Here is a 22144-nt window from a genome sequence, read left to right on the forward strand (position 1 = left end):
GAATTTTTAGCTATGAAAAATCTAGTTATTCCCAAGAGAAAATCGCTAATACCAAACAGATCAAAAACGCCAAAAGATCCAAAAAGTTCATCATCGGAGAGCGCGGGAGAATTAGATTATACAATATCTCCAAAAACCCAATTTTTCCCTGATAGAATTTCGACCACGTGTCCCCCCAATAGATTTCCAGACGATATGGTTTCCCCTGCAACACCAATCGAAAGGCCCCTGTCATTGCAGGAAGAATTAAACAGAGCGGTAGAAAATCCGTGTACTACCCTAAAGAAAACTCATCACAAATTCCCTACTCAAACGAATTAGTGAGAAGCTATGAATTTAATAAATTTTCCAGTATAGAAGGGTCAAAGAATAATACCTATAAATTAAATTCCCAGGGATCACAAGAACGGGCAATATCATGATATAACTGTGTCCAAGGTCAAGCCTAAACAGTGGACGGAAACACTAGTGCAAAGAATGCCCCATCCCCCTGGAGACATGGCATTTAAGCAGTGGAGGAACCCCGCAAAAACTTTTGATTCCTCTCAAAGCTCTCAAGAGTCTTTCAAATCTCTCGAGTTGAAAACTCAAAGCGATGACTTAAAGAATAAACTTTCTACTTCCAGAGGAGTAGAAATTTACGAAGGAAGGGCAGGTGATACCTCAAAAAGTGCCACCTCTAAAAGTTCTAATCTGGATTCGTCGGAAACCAGTTCCGAAGAAACTGGTGGTGAATCAGACCATATAGTAGTTAAATAAATAGGGAAATCAAGACCGACTTCAGCGGCCGCACACGCGAAGGAAACAAAATTAAACGGGCAAGAATTTTTGAAAAAAACAATACAAAAAGTTTGATCTTATCTCGCTAGAAAAACCAAAAAAGAAAGAACCGCAAGAAATCGAGGAGAAAGTGACGACACAATCGGTCAGAACGGTCAAAAACCCGATAGATGGAATTACACTTAATCAGTATAGGATTAAAAAATTTTAATGGATAGGCGACATAAAGGAATAATAATTTATAACTTTTAGCTCACAAGTAAAAATCATACAACTATAAAAATGCTGTAAATCTTGTTCAACATATATCAAGGCTTCGTATGAATCAAAACCGTGTGATACTGTCTGTTCAACATATATCAGTTCCCAAAAAAAATTCTAATTAAAAAGTCACATTACATATAATTAATTCGAATAATTTCCTTTAATATCAAAAGCCTACCCGTACCATTCCAGTAAGATGTATCCATTCTAACTGAAAGAAGCCATGATAGGAAGTACTAAGCGAGAAATATTCATACACCTTAGAAATGATCTTTCACTATATTCTTTTCCAAGTGGAACTGTTGGAACTTTGTCTTGTTACAATAATACAGAAAGAATAGACCCAAGCTATAACACAGAATTACTGTTACAAAATGTGGGTACGATAACCATAAAGCAAGGATGTCGACTAGTAACTAAAGAGTCAACTGTTCGGACGCCGTTAATTACCACCAGCACAAAGAAAATAAGTCCCAAAATATTCAATTTCAAGGCAATTAACCTGTCGTACACTATTCCCAATATAGAAAATGAGGAAATGAAAACCTCAATATGACTCCCAGACTCCCAGATTCCCCTATTTAGACTCCCAGATTCCCCTATTTACAAATGAAGACCCAAGATTAACGTACGTGGATGATAGATACGGATTATTCTCAACCAATTTCTGGTGGAACAAACTACTAACCGTATGTTTCGTATTCGCTACTTCCCCGTCCATAAGAACCTTATTGACTTTTAATTACGGAAAAATCCTGAGACTAAGAAGGCGAAAACCAAGAGAAGAACACGGGGAAACAGCCTAAATGGAGCAGTTAAGCCCAGAACCCCATGAGAACATCTAAGCCAAAAAAAGGGGAAGACATCAGAAAACGAGTGGGTATAGAGGTCTCCACTCGTCCTTTCTATGTCTTGTTCCCTCATTGTAAGTGTCGTTTACGTAAAACCGTGTGGTTATGACAATGCAACATGCGTTTCTTAAACAGCACGGACGTGCGTGAACAACGCAGGCATGAAATATGTTGTAAAATTAGACCTAAAACTTAATAATGTAGAGTAACTAATGTTTAAAGGATTGTTTTAAACCTAAGGGAGAATTAAATATGTGCTGAAGAATTAGATAAGCCTTTTATCGGTGTTTCCTTTCTCAAAACAAATTTGAAGACGTCTCTGTATTATATTTTCCAATGGGAATTGTATGTATCTGAAACAAACATGACAATAATGTTTTTTTATTAAACCAATGTTAAGTAGTAATATCAGTGTATTCTTTTATTTTGTCTTGCAGGGTAATCTTCACCCTAAAATGCACCTAATCGTATTGATTATTATGTATTATGACTATTTGTTTTAAAGAACGTGTGATTCTGCCTCGTTATTTTTATTACAGGAAGTGGATTGACATATTGTATATCAATCATTACAATGAGTTGTCCAGTGCAGATACAACCTAGTAGCATCTATTTTCATCATACCTCAACCAACGAAAAGTACTCACCAGAGACTCCAGCCAATTTTCATCCCAGCTTCGGCTACGAAAATTACAGTTACCATTTGATCGTTGTTTCCTCGACCATGAACCATATTACGTATCAGGTAACATTATATTTGAATCTCAGTATCCAGTGCATTATGAAACTATATAATCCCATAAATCCTGAGAGCCTCATCGACCAGTACAAGATATAAGTACATAAATATCGCCTTTGATAATCATTATGGACCCATATACCATATGACCGTATAGTTATAATATTTGATGACCCCAAAAATTATTTATGCGTCACAGACTCACGCGTCGAATCCCTTTCGGCCATATCTCGGAATCCACCCTAGCCCCTCTATGTGAAAAGTTCATAATTCTGTTATCCTATAAATGTTAAGAGATAATTTCTGACAAATGGACCTGGAAACCAGCCACTGAATTACGGAAACCAAAATTAACCCCAGTCATTAACCCCTTAGTGACAATATACTCCTCCCGCAAGTTAAAGACAATATGTTGAAGTAGTCACTAAAGTTTGATGTCAACCCATTCCAAATCCAAACTTCAACTCCCCTGTGATTAACCAAGGAATCACCGCAAAAGTTAATAGACACAAGCCAGGCACGAACAATTTTATAAGAGAACTGTGATCCCTAAGTGCACGAATGAACAATTTTATACGAGAAATACGTTCTCTATGTGCCTTAAAATATCCCAAAAATGATATGCTGAGAAGAAAATGAACGCACTCCCAGTGTTCAACCCCTTAATGATAAGGCACCCTATGAACTGTCAAAAAGCAGTTGAGAATAAACTCTGATAGCATACTCACACACCTCTAGTTGCAAGTATCATTTCTCATCTAGCAAATAGCAAAAGCGTGTCGTGTGAACACAAGCATGCTCGAACTGTTCCATGAAAAAACTAAATCGTAAGTGCTTAAAAAATTTTGCCAAGACGAAATGAGCGAAGGACCATAATTTACAACAGAAGGATTGAGTACAATAAAGAGACACGAAGGTGATGAAATAGGTGTGAATTTACATATGTTACTTCTTAATAACTTTGATAACTCAAAAACTCCAATATCCTATCATTATTGTTACGTAGCAAACATCCCCAGTGAAAGTGTGCTAATGTTACCAGTGAACATGGTAAACCCAATATAGTGTATTTTAAATCTTTCTTGTATATAGTGTTAGATGTCAGATAGATTTATTTGTAGCGTTGTCGTGATATTCATTAATTGTTGAGGAGATAGAAAGAAGTGTGCCCTATAGACATCAAAATAAAAAAAAACTTGTAAAATTTAAAGCCTCAAAAAAATCTTATGTAAAGGTAGAATAGCTCCGACCTTATTGAAAATGTAAAAGTAATCAGTGTTAGATATAGAAAAAAAAATCTTTAGTATAGTAGCTAGCTTAGAACCATGAATAATCTTAGTCTGGTAGATGAATTTTAGATAGGGATGTAGAATAAAATAAGAAAAGCAATAGGGGAAATTTTTAGCACTCCTGATTAAGCTTATATCAAAGTATAATATAATACAATGTCAATTGAAATTACGTAGGACAAATAGTAAATAAATTGCGAATATTTCAAAAACCCAAGGGCAAGCAAGTCCTAGTGACGGGACGTCATTGAATAATGGGAAGGGTGATATGTACCGTGAGTAAAATGTGATATATTTAAAACATAAAAAATAAAAATTCCTTTTTTCTAAAGATAATTCCGACAGAAAATAAACGTCCCCAAATTGAGTTCAAATACCGTTTCCAAGAGTCTAAATTCTTAATCAGCATAAAGAAAAACTGCCTTTTAGTTCCAGCCAAAATTCGGCGCTAATCACGGGAGATGGTTTTGAATTTCGCCGAGAAGATTGGTAATAAAAAAACTACTAAATACAATGTTTCGCAGGAACTCTAAGTTATCAGAGAGTGTGAACGTTAGAATCATCAGAAATATTTAAAACAAATTATTGGACGAGGAGTTTGGCCCGCCTCAGGACTTGGGCCAATTGCGAGTCAGCTCTTAGAGCGCAGGACAAAAACTATATTTTATAGTGTGTTAAAAGTGCTTTTCGGAGGATTGGTAAATCAGATTCAAGATTATTATGATCAGAATTATTTCGGCGTTCAGGCATTGCAATTCAGTCATTATTATTACCTCTGCTCCTATTTGTCGTCAATTGAAGTGAGCATTGTTGTACACCTAAAATGTAAGTCACAATAAAACTATTGCCTTTCTATTTGTGTCTATTTTATTTTATATGTCTGTATCTAGTCGCACGACAGATAATGAGTTCGCATACTTCCAAGGTAGCGCTCCCAGGGTTCTGATTTCTACGTACAATAACAGGTAATTGATTTCGAGATAACCCAAGGAAAGGAGGTGGTTACATTTATATAATTACATATTTTATTTTCTCGCTTTCTGCGAGTGGCGCAATCGGTATACCGCTTTTAATCATAGTATTACATATGGCACTGTCTTTAGCGCTAGAAGTGGCGCTATCGGAGAACTTATAAGATGTAAGTTCACAGCCTTAAATCATAGTATTACATTTGACGCGGTCAATCTTTATGACCACAATTAAGGCCAATCTATTTTTTTTTATCGCTAGACCAACACCCGCTCAGACACACAGGCACAGAGAGAAAAACAGAGAGAGACAGAAACACATACAAAGACACAGGGTCAGACGCAAAAACCCACAAAGCAAAATACGGAGACAATCGAACATTCGCTCAGATATATAGGCACAGTAGAAGAAATACAAGCACACAGCCGCTCAGATACACAGGTACAGAGAAAGAAAGAGAGAGAGAGAGAGAGAGAGAGAGAGAAAACATACAAACACACACATTGCTACACACAAAGACAGACACGGAGACAAGCAAACATCCGCTCAGACACATAGGCACAGAGTGAGATTGAGAGAGGCAAACATACCTACAAACACATTGAGTCAGATACACAAACACACAATGACAGACACGGGGACAAGCAAATAACTGCTTAGACACAGAGAGAGAGAGAGAGAGAGAGAGAGAGAGAGAAAGAAACTCATACAAACCTGCAGAGTCAGATAAACAAACACACAGAGACAGACCAGACACACAGGCACACAGAGAGAGAAAAAAAACACTTACAAACACAGAGAATCAGAACCACAAAGCGGGATGATTGCGTGTCTCTGTGTCTGTCTTGGTGTGTTTGTTGGTCTGACTCTGTGTGTTTGTATAAATTTTTTCTCTGTCTCTCTGCCTCTGTACCTGTGTGTCTGAGCGGATATTTGTTTGTGTCTCTCTCTCTGTACCGTATGTGTCTGAGCGGATGTTTGCTTGTCTCTCTCGCTGTGCCTGCAATTCTGAGTGGTTGTTTTCTTGATTCTATGTATGTCTTTGTGTGTTTGTATGTCTTACTCCGTGTGTTTGTATGTATTTTTGTTTTTGTTTTTTTCTCTCTCTCTTTGTGCCTGTATGTCTGAGCTGGTGTTTGCCCGTCTCTTTATCTGTACCTGTGTGTCTGAGCGGGATGTTTGCGTGTCTCTGTGTCTGTATTTGTGTGTTTGTGGGTATAACTCGTGTGTTTGTTGGAGTTTTCTCTCTCTCTCTCTCTCTCTCTCTCTCAAAGCTTATGTCTCCGGGTGGTTGTTTGCTTCTCTCTCTCTCTCTCTCTCTCTCTCTCTCTCTCTCTCTATGCCTATGTGTCTAATCGGATGTTTTCCTGCCCCCGTTTTTGTCTTTATGTGTTTGACTCTCTGTGCTTATAGATGTTTTCTCTCTCTGTGCATGTGTGTCTTACTGCCTGTTTGCTTGTCTCTCTCACTTTGCCTGTGTGTGTGTGTGTGAGCGGCACACACACAGGCATGTGTCTCTCTCTCTCTCTCTCTCTCTATCTCGCTCTCTCTCTCTCTCTCTCTCTCTCTCTCTCTCTCTCTCTCTCCCTCTGTCTCTCTATCCCACTCTCTCTCTCTCTCTCTTTCTCTCTCTCTCTGTTTCTGTCTCTGCGTGTCAGAGCGAGTGTTTGCTTGTTTCTGTCTTTTTATATTTGTGTTTCTGACTCTGTGTTTTTTTGTAGGTATTTTTTCTCTCTCTCTGTGCCTGTGTAACTGAGGGGCTGTGTGCTTTTCTCTGCTACTGCGCCTATGTATCTGAGCAAATGTTAGTTCTCTCTCTCTCTCTTTCTCCCTTTCTCTGTCTGTCTGTCTGTCTGTCTGTCTCTCTCTCTCTGTCTCTCTCTCTCTCTCTCTCTCTCTCTCTCTCTCTCTCGCTCTCTCTCTCTCTCTCTCTCTGTCTCTGACTCTCTCTCTCTCTCTCTCTGTGCCTGCATGTCTGAGCGAGTATTTGCTTTTCTCTGTGTCTGTCTTCTTATATATGTGTTTCTGACTCTGTGTTTGTTTGTAGGTATTTTTGTCTCTCTCTCTGTGCCTGTGTATCTGAGCGGCTATGTGCTTGTCTCTCTTCTACTGTACCTATGAATCTGAGCGAATGTTTGCTTGTCCCCGTATTTTTCTTTGCGGGTTTGTGTGTTTGTTTCTGTGTCTTTGTGTGTGTTACTCTGCGCCTATGTATCTAAGCGAATGTTTGTTCTCTCTCTCTCTCTCTCTCTCTCTCTCTGTCTCTCTCTCTGTCTCTCTCTCTTTCTCTCTCTCTATATCTGCTTGTTTTTGTGTCTGTCTTTGTATATTTTTGTTTCTGACTCTGTGTTTGTTTGTAGGTATTTTTGTCTCTCTCTGTGTGCCTGTGTTTCTGAGCGGCTGTGTGCTTGTCTCTCTGCTACTGTGCCTATGTATCTGAGCGAATTTTCGCCTGTCCCCGTATTTTTCTTTGTGGGTTTGTGTGTCTGAATTTGTGTGTTTGTATGTGTTTTCTCTCTCTCTCTCTCTCTCTCTCTCTCTCTCTCTCTCTCTCTCTCTCTCTCTCTCTCTCTCTCTCTGTGTCTATGTGTCTGAGCAGATGTTTGCTTGTCTGTCTTTATGTGTTTGTGGGTCTGACTCTGTGTCTTGTATGTGTCATTTTTAGTATTTCTCTCTTTGTTCCTGTGTGTCTGAGTGGGTGTCTGCTTGTCCCGTGACTGTCTTTGTGAGTTTTTGTGTCTGAATCTTTAGGTATTTATGTGTTTTTGTCTCTCTCAATCAGTGCCTGTGTGTCTGAGCGGCTGTTTGCTTTTCCCAGTGTCTGTCTTTGTGAGTTCGTGGGTATGAATCGGTATGTTTGTATGAGTTTTTTTCTCTCTCTGTCTTTCTGTGTATCTGAGCATATTTTTTCTTATCCCCGTGTATGTCTTCGTGTGTCTGATTCTGTGTGTTTGTAGGTGTTTCTCTTTCTCTCTCTGTCCCTGTGTTTCTGGGAGGGTGTTTGCTTGTCCCCTTGTCTGTCATTGTGTGTTTGTGTGTCCGACCCTGTGTGTTTGTAGGTGTTTCTGTCTCTCTCTCTCTCTCTCTCTCTCTCTCTCTCTCTCTTTGTGCTTATGGGTCTGAGTGGATGTTTGCTTGTCTCCGTGTCTGTCTTTGTGTGTCTGAATCTGTATGTTTTTATGTGGTTGCCTCTCTCTCTCTTGCTCTGCGCCTGTGCGTCTGAACGAGTGTTTGCTTGTTTCTGTGTCTGTCTTTGTATGTTTGAGTGTCTGACTCGGTTTGTGTTTGTTGGTGTTTTTGTGTCTTTCTCTCTGTTCCTGTTTTTCTGAGTGGCTAATTGCTTGTCTCTCACTCGCTGTGCATATGTATCTGAGCGGATGTTTGCTTGTTCCCGTATCCGTCTTTCTGGGTTTGTGTGTCTGACTTTATGTCTTTGTATGTGTTTTGTCTCTTTCTCTTTGCCTTTATTTTTTCTTTTATGAGCTGATGTTCGCTTGTCCCTGTGTCTGACTTTGTGTATTTGTACGTATGACTGTGTGGTTGCAGGTGTTTTCTGTCTCTCTGTGCCTTTGTGTCTGAGCGGCTGTTTTCTTGTCCCCCTCTCTCTGCCTATGTGTCTGACTGGGTGATTGCTTCTCTCTCTCTCTTTGCCTATGTGTCTGAGCGGGCGTATGCTTGTCTCTCTCTCTATGCCTGTGTGTCTGAATGGCTGTTTCTCTCTCTCTCTCTCTCTCTCTCTCTTGCTCTCTTTCTGTGCCTGTGTGTCTGAGCGGGTGTTTGCTTGTCCTTGTGGATTTTTGAAACAAAAATCCAGTTCATCTCTCTCAGACTTTGGTAAAAGTTAACCTATCTCAGATTCTCATATTCAGCCTATGAGCCCGCTAGTAGTATCTATGTCTCTCAAAATTGTTGATCTCCGACTTTTTAATAAACATTCTAAACGTTTGACTTGCTAGCATACCGTAAAAATAATGGAAACATAACAAAGTAGTGCATAACATATTTTTATTAAAATAACGATATGTAGAATACCATCATAAAAATAAAAAGGATCCTTTGAATCCATTCCATAAAACTTCATTATGTTTCCAAAAGTTCCAAAAGTAATTCTAAGTCTAAAAATTTTAAGTACAAAAAATTCTGAGTAGAAAATTCTATGTCCGAAAAATTCTAAGTCCAAAACGGGGGAAGTAAAATTTGGGGGAGGGGCATTAGGGCCCTTTGAGGTTGGGATATGGATGACCATAAGTTCCCTCTAAAAAATGTGATAGCAATTGATGCACTGGGGAATATAAGTTCGTCGGTTTACTTTATCCTGTGTTTGTTATAAGACTAGATTTCATTCAATCCAAATAAACAATTTATTAATAAAATGAAATCTTCAAAACACGTATTTCAACTTTCTGTGTTAATCATGTTCAGACAGGTATTTGAAAATGAGATGCCGGCTGGATTATACTAATGATGTATCTCTTGTAGTATGGTCATGTAAGTAGGTCAATGAACCAAATATTGGCAATCTTTAAATAAGGGTGTGCAGTCTGTACCCATCTATGAACCCCTACTGATGAGAGGCTGGCATATTTCTCTTTATTGCGTAGAAATATTTTGAGTAGGACATAAAAGATTAAATTCACATGCTTCTTTACACTTTGCGAGTGAGTTCGAGTGATGAGGGCATCCCCAAGAGCTAAGATTTATTCAACGAATCACCCTTAAATAATATGAAAATTATGACGTGAAAAAATATTTTTGGTAGGCCTACTTCAGACCCCGCCCCAAAGAAATATTTTAGGGTGCGTACTTCTACCAGAGGTGATAATGCTATTATTTTAAAGTCATTCTTACGCTTTGGTGTAGAGTGGGAGATAAAAGGGACTGGAAGCATCTGAAGCCTTTTTCAAGTGAAAGTAAGGAGCGACATTGCACTTAAAACGAAAAACTGATTGTGTATACGATGTTAGAAAAAAATTGGAAAAACTCAGTAAAAAAAATAAGTATTGTTTTTATTTAGAATTATTTGAGACAGGATTGTTTATTTGGACAAATACTGGAGACGGGGGAGAGACCCACACCTTTTATGCTGGTACTTCAGTGAAAATTAGACAAGCATTAGCAATAATTCGTTAATAATCATTATTGCTCAAGTGTTCATCTTTTACGCCTTCATGCTGTGAGTGTTTGATTTTAACGTTTAACTACCAAAACCCATGAGCAATAGCAAAGATGGGTAGAAGCAGTAATGTTCTTTTACCACCGTAGTTAGTTACTTTTACTCTTCACTTTCGTCAAAAAAACCACTATGTCGAAGTACGGTCTTAAAACAGTTAAATTTGTTTTTCTTTCTTTGGGGATAAGCCGCTAGTTAATAAATTTCACTGTAATTAAATTTCGACTTCTCGACACCTCTACTGATCGTTGCTTTCACCACACGTGCGACAAGCATGCTACTAAAGCTATAAATTTCTGGAAAATGGGGCAAGCCTTCCTGGGATTCATTAGTAAACTAAAATAATTTCTCGCTAAAGTGGCCTCGCCTACTATTTTCCCAGAATGAACTTCTATTGCTTAGCAAGTTTTTTTAGTTGTGTTGTTTTCTCTCCTCTTGAAGTACGTTGTGTTTAGTACATAACCATATTGATTGTTTGAAATGCAGGACATCCTAATTAGGGGGGAAGAATAAAAAGGAGCAAAGAGAAAAAGCAAAGAGCAAAGAACAAAGAGAAAAATAAAAAGGAGCAAAGAGAAAAAAAATTAATCAATTTATTTCTGTTAAGCAATTTATAAAATTACTAGAATTGAACCATAAGGCTCAAAAGCAAAGCTTGAGCATGCTCAAACTTTGGATAACCAAAATACAATCTAATGAGAAAGAATAAGGCAAAGAGTAGGTGTTGGGTAAACAAAGACGAAATTATCTATGTGAGAGCTCGATAATTAGGTCCTTTGAAAAGAAGCCTAATCAAATTAGAAATCCTTTCTCTCTTAACGGATACGCTAAGAAGGCGCAGCTTGAGTAGGCTAGAATATTGAGACTTTCCATGGAAGGAATGTTCAGTCGATGGTAACCTTGTTCATGAAAGAGTTCTCAAATATGAGTTTTACAGCTAATACTTTTCTTTGAAAAATGTCTTCTGAGGAGCAACAATAGGCAAAGTTGGGGATTTTTTTAAATTTAAGGGTGCAAAAGTCAAAAAAATTTAGTAAGAAAACTGAAAGCCTTTAAAAATGTCAACATACGAAAAATAGCCGAAAATGAATTTAGCTGTTACCAAATACCTTGCATGACTGAACTCCAAATATTGGTTAAATAATAATAGGGAAACGAGCCAAGAGACCGAAAATTTTTGGAAATTTATGCTCATGGAGAAAACACGAACGAAGATCGTTAAAAAAACGGAATTTGGACTTGTGCTTCTGTTGGCTGTTGTTAAGGCGGGGCAGGAGCAAGGATTTTTAAAATTTCAATCTGCACTGAAGGCGAGAACCGTATAGGGTCATAATGCAATCGCAAATCGAAACAGCTGTTCTTCTCACAGGGTTGCCTTGAGTGGAGCTTTTCGTAAACAGGCTACATAATTTACGGCATATATAATTTTATTTGAAAAAAAACGAATAGGATTTAAGAAAAAAAATCTCATGAAGGTAGAGAGTTGTATTAAAATTTAAACTAAACAAAATACGGGTTATATAGTAGCCTATATGGGCATATAGTATAGATTATATAATGCTTCAAGAGAGAATACTCTAATACAAGAACAAAAAATACATTTAAATTGTTTCGTCACAATGCTTCAAGAATAGAAGTTTTTTTTAAATTCTTCTATAGACATTACTTTCCAGTTCAAAAGTTAAGGCAATGGCACAGTTGGAACTACCAATTGGCTGTATTAGATTATTTTCGTTTGTTTAAGCTTTGATATTACTCAATTTTGAGTTGTAACATATATTGACTACCCAAAATGATTTTAATTTTCTTTTTTTCTTGTTCTTTATTTCTGTTTGAAAAAAAAACTTTTTTTAAAATTTACATTCAATCAAGAATCACTTCAAATTCCTTTTAGTCTCCAAAACTCAAAAAGATGGTCACGTTTGAAACTGTTCTATAGAAAAAAAAATAATATTTTGATAGCCTTAGATAACTTCATTTTTTGGCGAGTATATGTACAATTTAAAGTTTCATCTTAGGAAAAAAGATCATCCTTGATCTTATCAGATGTCAATACCACTTACAGGAACATAACAAATGCAACATATTCAGCAATATAATCAATTTAGAGTCACGCACAAGATTTTTTTTGTCAAGAAGGTCACTAACACTTATCGGCGGAAACTAGAATTTATTTTTCTTTTTGAATTCCTTTGATTTTGAGCCTAAAGTCAATAATTTAAAGGATGTTGGACATCCCTTAGTTTTTCAAGGCTGCATAGAAACATGATATATATTGTGCTGGCCGGAGATTTGCATAGTATTGTAGCGTGCAAAGTGGTCATAATAACTTAAAAATGATCCAAATAGTTATTCTGAGTTGTTTATTGTATCTTGGTGAGTTTGAATTTTTATTTAAGGACTATGTAACATATTGCCCACCATATAGCTCAAAAGTAAGTTTTTAACCCCCCCCCCCGCCCTCCCTCCTGTCATTGTGTTTTCTTAAATATGATATGTCTTCCTTTAGAAAATTTCAATTAATATAAAAAGCAAAACATGGAGACAAACATTTTTATTGACAGTTTGGCATTTTATAAGCTTTATATCAACTATTTTCACTATTGGATCCATTTTGTAAAGTCACTGAAATGTTTTTTTTTTTACTTTTTCTATACCTGAAGTCTTTAATAGCCCAGAACATAAATAAAAAATCCTCAAAAACCACAGTTGTCCAAAGGTAAAACAACTGTCCTAAGTTTACAATAGTTCACTAAAAGATCTAATTTACCGTTGAACCCGACGATGTCATTTCTAGGTCACGATTCAACAACTTTACTAAAAATAATTCATGCCGGCTTGACAACTGGTTGCAAACAAAGTACAAATATGCTTGAAAAAAGCAACCAGTACACAATTACTAAATTATGTTTTATTTACTAAATTAAATAAGTCTTTATTTTACTGAACAATGGGCTTTCTGAACCGTGTATTTATCGTATGATTTCATATTTACTGTATTTATACTCCATTTTTCTTAGATAAAGGTAAACTTATTGATAAGATACGCAGTTTTATCTTCATAATCAGCCAAGATCTTCTTTTACGTATCATCGCTTTGGATTAATTTTTTAACCATATTTTAAAAGCATTCAGCAACTAAAAAAGCCAAATAAAACAAGGAAAATAAAACAAAGAATTCTGAAAGGGATACCCCTAGAGACGTGCTTCCTAGTCTCCTGTTCTGTAGAAAAAAATACAACATGTATGCTGGGCGCATCTAAGGCCAAACTCTGGCAATTCGTTTTGCCTATATTTTACTTGGGTACTGGTGCATTAGATGGTCACTTCTTAGAACTCAAGTTTGTTTAATGCTAATTAAATAAAATAATATTAATATATAATTTTTTAGAAACAAATTTGGGCTATTTATTTGTACATTAGGAGGGGTGGGGATAAAGTATAGCATATAATAAATACATAACCTAATCTAGGTATCTTTGCGCCCCCCCTAAACCCCAAAAAACAGCAGTTTAAATATCGTAAACGCAATGAAAAATACTCTGCATTCCATTTATAAATAGGGGTCTATTTGAAAATAACCGGTCTCTGGCGGGTTTCGTCTGTCATTGCATCACTGGTTTCCTTTCATTGTATATAAAAGTGACCATCTAATGCACTAGTACCTCTACTTGTTTAAAAAAAAAACAATACAAGGGATTATGTCACAAACGGTACAATTTAAGCTCTTTTGGGGGGTCAGCTTGGTTGTCAAAATCATTTGACTGTCCTTAAAGACTGAAAGTCTGCACGACGAAGTTTTGTATTCGACCAAATATGACAAGTCGGTTTCCTACAAGAAAAGCGTTCCAAAGAAATCAGTCTATTATATTGTGTTCCGAAATTTTATACACTAAAAAAACAATATAACTTTTTTAAAGAACTATTTTATGATAGATATTTATTTATATGGTAATTTTGTTCACTAAGAACTTTTGTCCATTTAAAAAAATCATCAATCTTAAGTTACAGCCCTCGTATGTAGTAAATACAAATAGTCATTTTTATTTTTAATGCTGTAAATTATGTTTACAATCCATCGATTAAGTTTTTTTTTTGTAGTCACCACAAATATCAAAATTTATTCTGCAATTACAACTGCAATTAGAGTTGATATTAAAATATCATTATGTCCAAAATAGTTTCTTTGTCTTTCTGAAACATACCTGATTTTCGCCACTTTTGAAAGTCTGTGTCTTTTCTTATTTACCCTTAAAATTGCATCTGAAGTGTACTATGCTCAGGTTTCAAAACTTAGCCTTGTCTATTAAAATGGCTTTTTTCACACGAAAGAAAATTTTTACTCTTCCGTTCGAAATTAGGCACATTGAAGTAAGCAAGTTCAGCTTCCTGAAAAACTTGTCTTTTTTTATTTATTTGATTTCAAAAACGTACATAATGATATCAAATCATTAAAAATTATAATTAATAATTCAAATTACTAAAGCTTTATCATTATGAATTTTTGTCGACAGTTCTTGAATCATAGGCGCCACTGTACCATTTTACTACCAAGTATTTCCCCTTGAATGAAATTAGGACTCTTAATACAATTTTGAAGCGCTCGCAAATATAATTTTTTTTCTAACATTTCTCTGAGAGAATTTCTAAGTCGGTCAATAGAACATTCGTTAATTTTCTAAGGGTGCATGGAAATATACCGCATTATGCTGGTGGGCAATTTACTTTGTATTGCAGTATACAAAGTGAACACACTAGCTTAACAATGTTGAAATTAGTTTTTATGAGCTGTTTATTGTACTTAGGTGAGTCAAATTTTGAAAGTTAAAGATTGTGCAAACCTCAGCATTAATCAAAGGGATAACACCCATTGAAAAATATAAGTTTTAATTGTTATCTTTTACTCTAATTAACTACCCTGTTTTACGACAAAATGAACATAGTTTGATCCTAATAAATAATTTCTGTTATATAGCCTAGTGCAGTAATTTTATTCACCAAAATTCAACAGCTATGTTTCTGTGATTATCTGATTATCACAGTGTGATCATCGTTTAAAAACCCAAAGAAAAACTAAATCGGACATCTTGGCCTTCTAAAATCACAACGCAGTTTCTGTAATAAACAAGTTTTGTGCAATCCCAATTTAAAGCTGCAGTGTTGCATGGAAATTAACTGCAAACATTATTTTAAAAATCAAGAATAGAAAAGAATTCCGCTAATTGACTAATATCTTTAGTAGGACAAATAGCTGCTGAAGGTAAATTTAACTTTTAACCAGTGTTTTTGCAGGGGGTATGTTTCGATTTTGGACTGCAAATCCTCCTTTAACAACTAAAGATTTTTTTCATTTGCTGGTACTTAAAACAATTCGATAGGATTTACGGCTTTTTTGTTAAAAGAAAAATTCTTTGATTTTTTTTAACAATCAATTTGAGCCTAAAACATGCACTACGAAAATTCATAGCTTTATACGTGTTGATTTGTTACGTACGTTCTGGTTTGGACAAGACAATTCTCAATTACGTATTTTTATTGTATATTTGAATGCTTATCTTGATTCTTATACTATTGAAAAATGTCTTTTAATTTTTCGGTGTTTTTCCCCTTCCCGAACGTTTTCATCCCTTAAGTCATAGTCGCTATTGTTTTTTTAGTTTCTCACTCTTTCAGTTTTTTTTATGTTTTTCCTTTTTGTTTGTGCTGAGTTGACTTTGCTAATTATACAAACGAATAACACCACTTTAACAATTTAAGGTCATACCGAAATTTTCCGATTTCTGAGATAATTACAAAAAAGGGTTTTTCAAGCTGATCCCGAAGCGAGAATCAGCAGTACAATGTATGTTAAACCACTTAATGACCTTTCTGCTCTGTATTATCCTGCTGATCATCCTTCTGAGAACAGTTTAGAGAACGGTTTTCGGCAGTTACCTCAAAAGTGTAAACATGTCAGATGCGACCTTTAGCCGTCACAGCGACTATATCTGCATTTTTTATTTGTTTTGTGAATTTCTATGGCCTAGGTTTCATAGTTTCTAAATTTTCTTCCGAGTTTAGAAATAGAAAAAAACAGGAAGGCATTGACTAATCCATAACTTTCAGGAGGGAGGGGGATTTGGCTAAAATAATTATTAGTGAACAATTGGTCGGATTTAATAAGGGTACACTAAGGGGGATATACTTAATTATTTATCTTGAAATTTCTAGACAACCCCCGGAAAAGAAGAAATCCAAAACACATCAAGATACCGACAGATCTGTTATTTTAGTATGAAAACACATAAATTCACTGTATCAAATTCTTTCGGCCTTTATAAGCCTTTTGTCCTTTGAATTTTGGTTCTCAGACCTATGTTTTGAAGCAAAATTTATTGAATAATTGATTCGCGTACCAGTTGACTCGTTAATGGTTGGAGTTTTTATAGTTCAAGACTGGAGTTATTTTATATATGATATATGTCGGGCCGACTTATTCAAATTCTCTACAGCTCATCATGGCGGACGATATTAGAAGTACAAGCACAAATATCGGAAATTTAGGGATCTTTCAGGTTTGTACGCAGAAAGAGGGTTTAGGGGCCTGGGCTCTTAAATGTCATTATTTGTGCCCTTTGACTAGATATTTCTGTGTTTATAATCAGGAACTTACGCAGTGGGGGGAGGGGGCTCTGGCTACCCCTAAATCCCACGATTGTTTTTACTATAATTTTCCTATACTTCTCACAGAATAAGGGATTGCGGCTAATTACTGATCTAGACATAAAATGTTAACCATTTTCGATGATTTTTCGACCTTTAATCACCCGATTGGATCACCAGCATAGTATTAATCCATTTCTGTCCAACTTCTCCCCCTCTGTCAAGCAATCTTTGAGCTAACTGTTAGTTTTTAAAAATCATCTGTTCGTGGGTAGTCCTTCTCTAGGGAATGAAGCTGTCATTCTTGCAATTATGTGCCTTTTATCTTCCTTTATATATGCCTTTTATATAATGTGGCTTTTATTTTCTGTTCTGAAGGATTTACCCGCCCCCAAACAAATTCCTGCGTACGTGCCTGTTTTTAATACATCTTGATTATTTCTTCTGTGTGGATGGATCCCCTCCTCAATACCTAAATTGAAATAAATTCTTCAATCTAATGGTTGATAATCAGCAGAAATTGTATGAGTGAATTGGAACATTCTTTATTTCCAGAATTCTCGATTGTTTTAGGCATAGAAAAAAGAAAGATTAATGTACTGTGTACCCCCGAAACAAGAAAATTGCAACAAAACGTATTGAAAAGGTCCAGATTTCAAATTTCCCTTGAACTAAAACATTTTCCCCCAAAAACACCGTCTTCCTTTTTTCTGAGGCAGGGAAAGAAGCACTAATGTTTTGGGGTCGGATATATTCCGGGGAAACCAGGCCAAGTTCACCAGAACCAGCAAAAAATTGGGAATCACATGAAAAATATTGGAGATTGTGCTTAGACATTTTGCTTACGTAAAGCAGTGGTGATGCTGCCTGTTTGTTTCCTTACCTATAACGTGGTACTCCCATCGATAATACCATGCACATGTTGGCATATGAGTTTTTTATCAATTGGACGCATAATGAATCTAAACTCTTCTCATAAACAAACATCGCCGAATAGTCATCTGCATAAGATCAATATCAATATTTTGATTGATCCGCAACTACTTGAGAAAATCAGTGTTATCTTATGAAAACGATACTGAAGCTAACAAGAGAAATTTGTGTATACAAGACAATCATACAACCAAGTCATTTTAAGATTAACAAATACATATTGAAACTTTAAGGAAGTAAACTTAGTGATTTACATCCTTAAGTTATTGACAAAGAATTTATTGGACAGGAAGCTGCGACCAGCTGACAGACACTACGGGAATTAAAGCAGAAGAATCTGCCCAGCTTAAATCATATAAATCTCCCAGAAGCTATGGATCATGGCAGGGTACTGGTGGCTTCAATGTTCAAGGTATGTTCACATATTTTCTTTAACGACTCAATTGTCATTTATCTGATTGTCAAATTTATATAATAATGTGTCAGGACGTTCATTATATTTATTTTTAGCTTTATATGAGAGGAAAAATTAAGTTTTTTTTTAGCAGGGATAGTTTTTGTTTTTTACTGAATTCTAACAATTTTAGCTTTCACAACGGGCGGCTGTATTCATTTCAGCGCATATTATATGAGATAGTATCAGATATTCTTTTGAATATTTGAAGGAAGGTATACTGAAATACATATCTGTTCAATCATAGCTTGTCTCATATTATTTTCTTGGGTACAAATTTACTTTTGAAGATCCTGAACACTTAATGAAGACCCATCAGAAGAATATTTCTAGTTTTTAACTCCTCTTCTTCCAAAAGTGGACAGAAAACCCTCGTGCTCTATAGTGCAAGCATATTGTGTTTGTTTTCTTCAATTCCAATTTTTTGTGTTTAAAAAAGGAGAGGATAAAGTTCCGCTCTTGACAAGTCCAACCACAAGGGGTTACCTAATGTCTTGCACAAGCTTTTTCTTTTCTCCCAAGCGAGTTACTTCTTCTTGATCGCTTAGAGAAATAGTCATTAAATGATCATCATCAAATAGTGATGATGACAGAATTGTTTTCATCAAAACTTCGAGTTCATCTTGAATGAAAAAAAATCTACCTTTCATAAATAATAGCTTTTTGATAACAAAGAAAAACATAAAACCTATTTTCTACTCTACCGCATTGTTTGACATGCAGTTTTTTGACTTACCACAGCCAATCTGGACCACAGACAATTCATAATAAAGAATTTCAAATTTACATAATATCTATATATATATATATATATATATATGTATATATATATATATATATATATATATATATATATATATATATATATATATATATATATATATATATATATATATATATATATATATATATATATATATATATATATATATATATATATATATATATATATATATATATATATATATATATATATATATATATATATATATATATATATATATATATATATATAACATGTTACTAATTTGTTATATCAAACGTCTGAAGTATTTTATCTTGCAGTTAGAGTATTTTGAATTCAATGGTTGTTCAGTAAAATTTATCTATGTTTAAATTAGCAATTATGCTATGAACGGAAATACTAGATGGGAAAACATGTATTTTATCACAAAATTTGTTAACGGCGGTAGGGTTGTTAGTTTGAACGGTCCTCGGCTCAGATTTAAAAATTAAGACAGCATTACTTCTAAATAAACAAGAACAAGAAAAATTGAAGAGCGTTTGAGACTTTGGAGAAATTTAATACCAGATGGAGACTTCTCGCCGGATTCATTAAGTATTCCTCTTTATTCAATATTTTCTTTTTTTTAAATTCAAAATCATGGATTGGAAAATAGCTGTGATTTTGTCATATACGATTTTCTGACATACAAACGGTATAAATGTAATCCAAACATTCTCTTTGGCATCAAAATTACATAAACTTTTAGTTACTTTTGAATTACAAAATTACTTGCAGATAGTAAAATAAAGAATGATATCCCCCAACATTAATACTGGTTTCTACGCACATAACACGGCATTACAATTGAGGAAATACATAAAATTTAGCCGGTTCGTGCGTTCGTACGCCTTTAAAGTACAGAATGGCTGCGATATAAATCAAATGTACCAGAGGAAAACAGTGGCGTAATTTCTTCAAAATTCTGGGAGGGGGGGGCGAAGTTGGAGGCAATTTTCCCAAATGAAATGAAAATGGCAGTAAACACTAAAAAAAAACCATTTGATACTATAAAGGTACTTTATAGTACCATAAACTTAAATATGTACTAAAAAAACTAATCTGTTTCTGTTGATGCTTAAATTATGCAGGTTTATCTTAGTATTGACAAGATTTCGGAAGAAACTAAATTTACGCTGGGGGGGACTGGGGGGGGGGCGAAGTCTGGGAGGGACAGTTGCCCTTCCTGTTCGATAGGAAATTACACCTGAGGAGAAAAAGAGTAATTATTCCCGTGTTTAGCTTTCTGTGCGATCCCTTTTGCACGTATCTGAGGAGATCCTGAGATCAAAAATACTTTTTAGCAGAGAGTGAGGAATATTTTCATTGGTGTAGAGATGATAAAAAAAAAATATTGACCAAATCGATCAAGAGTATGGTAAGTCGAGGCAGGCGCAGAGTACCGGAGAAAGGTCTCTGGGCCCTCAAAATCTTATAGTGCTTACGATTATTTCGCTGTTTTCAGATAATTTGATCGCTTCGATGAATTTGGCCTCTTTCTGTAATTAATTCCAAGGTGTATGGAATTAATACTCTGTTTACAAGTGTACAAACTATACACTGTTTTGAACTTGCAATTTCCCTGTTCTTCATAAACATCTCGCTTGTTATTTCTTTATAGTTATGCCTCCAAAACAATCTTAAAAAGAAATAAGGTATTCTGCCAGATGAATCAGATGGGAAATCAAGCTTGGAAAATTGGCAGGCAAATGGCTGGTTTTCATCGATATTAAATTAGCGTGAAAAAAAATTTCTGGAAGAAAACGATTCGACGGAGGCGGTGGAATCTCGGGTAGGCTCTTAAGATTGAGCATAGGATATGCATTTCATCCTAGATTTTGGAAGTTGTGATTAAACGATTGTAACCGCTTTAGGGATTTTTAGTGACCTGAACAAGGGACTAAAGATTGTTTTCTTGAAAACATACCAAATCCTACCTTAATTCTTGTTTTCTTACTTCAAGGTGGTACTGGAGGATATGGCTACGGTGGCAGCTATCCCAGCTACGGAGGCAGCTATCCAGGTTATGGACAATATCCCAGACCAACTTACGGCCAAGGGACTTACAATGCTTACGGTGGGGGCTTATATGGACAAGGTAGTTATGGATCAGGATACCCTCAGCAAGGAGGAGTATATGGTGGAGTGTATGGTCAATCTGGGGGTGGTCTATATGGCCAGGGGGCATATGGGACAGGTAGTGGATTATACGGTCAGGGGGCATATGGCACAGGTAGTGGATTATACGGTCAGGGGGCGTATGGTACCGGTGTTGGAGGCGGCTACATCCCACCTCAATACCCTGGTGGATCCTATTACCCAACTGGTGGGTCTGCCTATAGCCCGTATGGAACAGGATTAAACCAGAATCCCAGTTTATTTGTTGGAAAATAATTATCTATTTTGAACTTTTTGTAATTTTTCACGGATTGAAAATAAAATTATTATACATTTTATTAAGCAATTTTTTTTTACGCCAAATGATCGATAGTTTGTTCTTTATGCTAGTAAAACTGCCTCTATTGCATGTTATAGCTACAATAAAAAAGAAACACCGAATTTTGTCACAGAGTTTTATATAAAATTTAAATTGCAGACGTGACGATTGGGATGATATTTTTCATGTCTCTTACCGTCAAAGCCATAAATAAAAATTGACATTCATCTTACTATTAATATTCCCAAACATAATTTCATTATTTGCAGTTGTCTAAACTGAAGAATAATGCATAACATCCTTTTTGTTTTATAATCAGTGGTGGATCCAGGGGGCAAGGGGGGCGCGCGCCCCCTAACGTAGTCTAAAGTTGTGTAATTTACCTAATTAACGCAAGTTTGCGTTAATCAAAGTTGCTCCTAACGCAAGTTTATCGGATCAATCTATTTTGCCCCCCCCCCAAAAAAAAAATCCTGGATCCGCCCCTGTTTATAATAGAAACAATAACAAAGGATACATGGGAATGGTGGATAGGACTACAATATATAGAATAGATGATAATGATGGACAAATCCGCAAAGTCAATTATAATAGTGATTTCAGCACCAAGGCTTTCATGGGGTTGTAATTTCTGTACTTTCTTTTTGTTAGAAAAAGAAGAAAAAAGTAAAATGATCAACAAGTGCTTTGGACATTGTTCATTTTCTGTGCAAGAAGGAACAAGAAAATTCAGCTCTTGTGACTATGATTTACTTGACGTAAGGGAGCAAGAGCGTAGGCATGAGTTTCATTGTGACACTTAAAATAAGAACTAATACAATGGGCTCTTAAA

General features: G+C 35.6%; 1 protein-coding gene across 2 annotated transcripts; it reads left to right on the plus strand.

Moving 5' to 3' along the window:
- Positions 1 to 12340: 12340 nt before the first annotated feature.
- On the plus strand, positions 12341 to 21739 carry LOC148941431 (uncharacterized). Of its 2 annotated transcripts, none has more exons than XM_089104426.1 (3): positions 12341 to 12438; positions 17927 to 18049; positions 20839 to 21732. In XM_089104426.1, exons 1-3 carry the CDS (start codon positions 12399 to 12401, stop codon positions 21267 to 21269), a joined length of 594 nt encoding a protein of 197 aa, XP_088960552.1. In that variant the 5' UTR covers positions 12341 to 12398; the 3' UTR covers positions 21270 to 21732. The 2 variants fall into 2 exon arrangements, with proteins under 2 accessions (XP_088960552.1, XP_088960553.1); XM_089104427.1 differs by lacking the exon at positions 12341 to 12438 and adding an exon at positions 14817 to 14867 and having other exon boundaries at positions 20839 to 21739.
- Positions 21740 to 22144: the final 405 nt, after the last annotated feature.

This window comes from Artemia sp. Qi Xiang Cuo, chromosome 18 (genome assembly GCF_049724085.1).
Source record: "Artemia sp. Qi Xiang Cuo chromosome 18, ASM4972408v1, whole genome shotgun sequence".
Lineage (NCBI taxonomy): Eukaryota > Metazoa > Arthropoda > Branchiopoda > Anostraca > Artemiidae > Artemia > Artemia sp. Qi Xiang Cuo.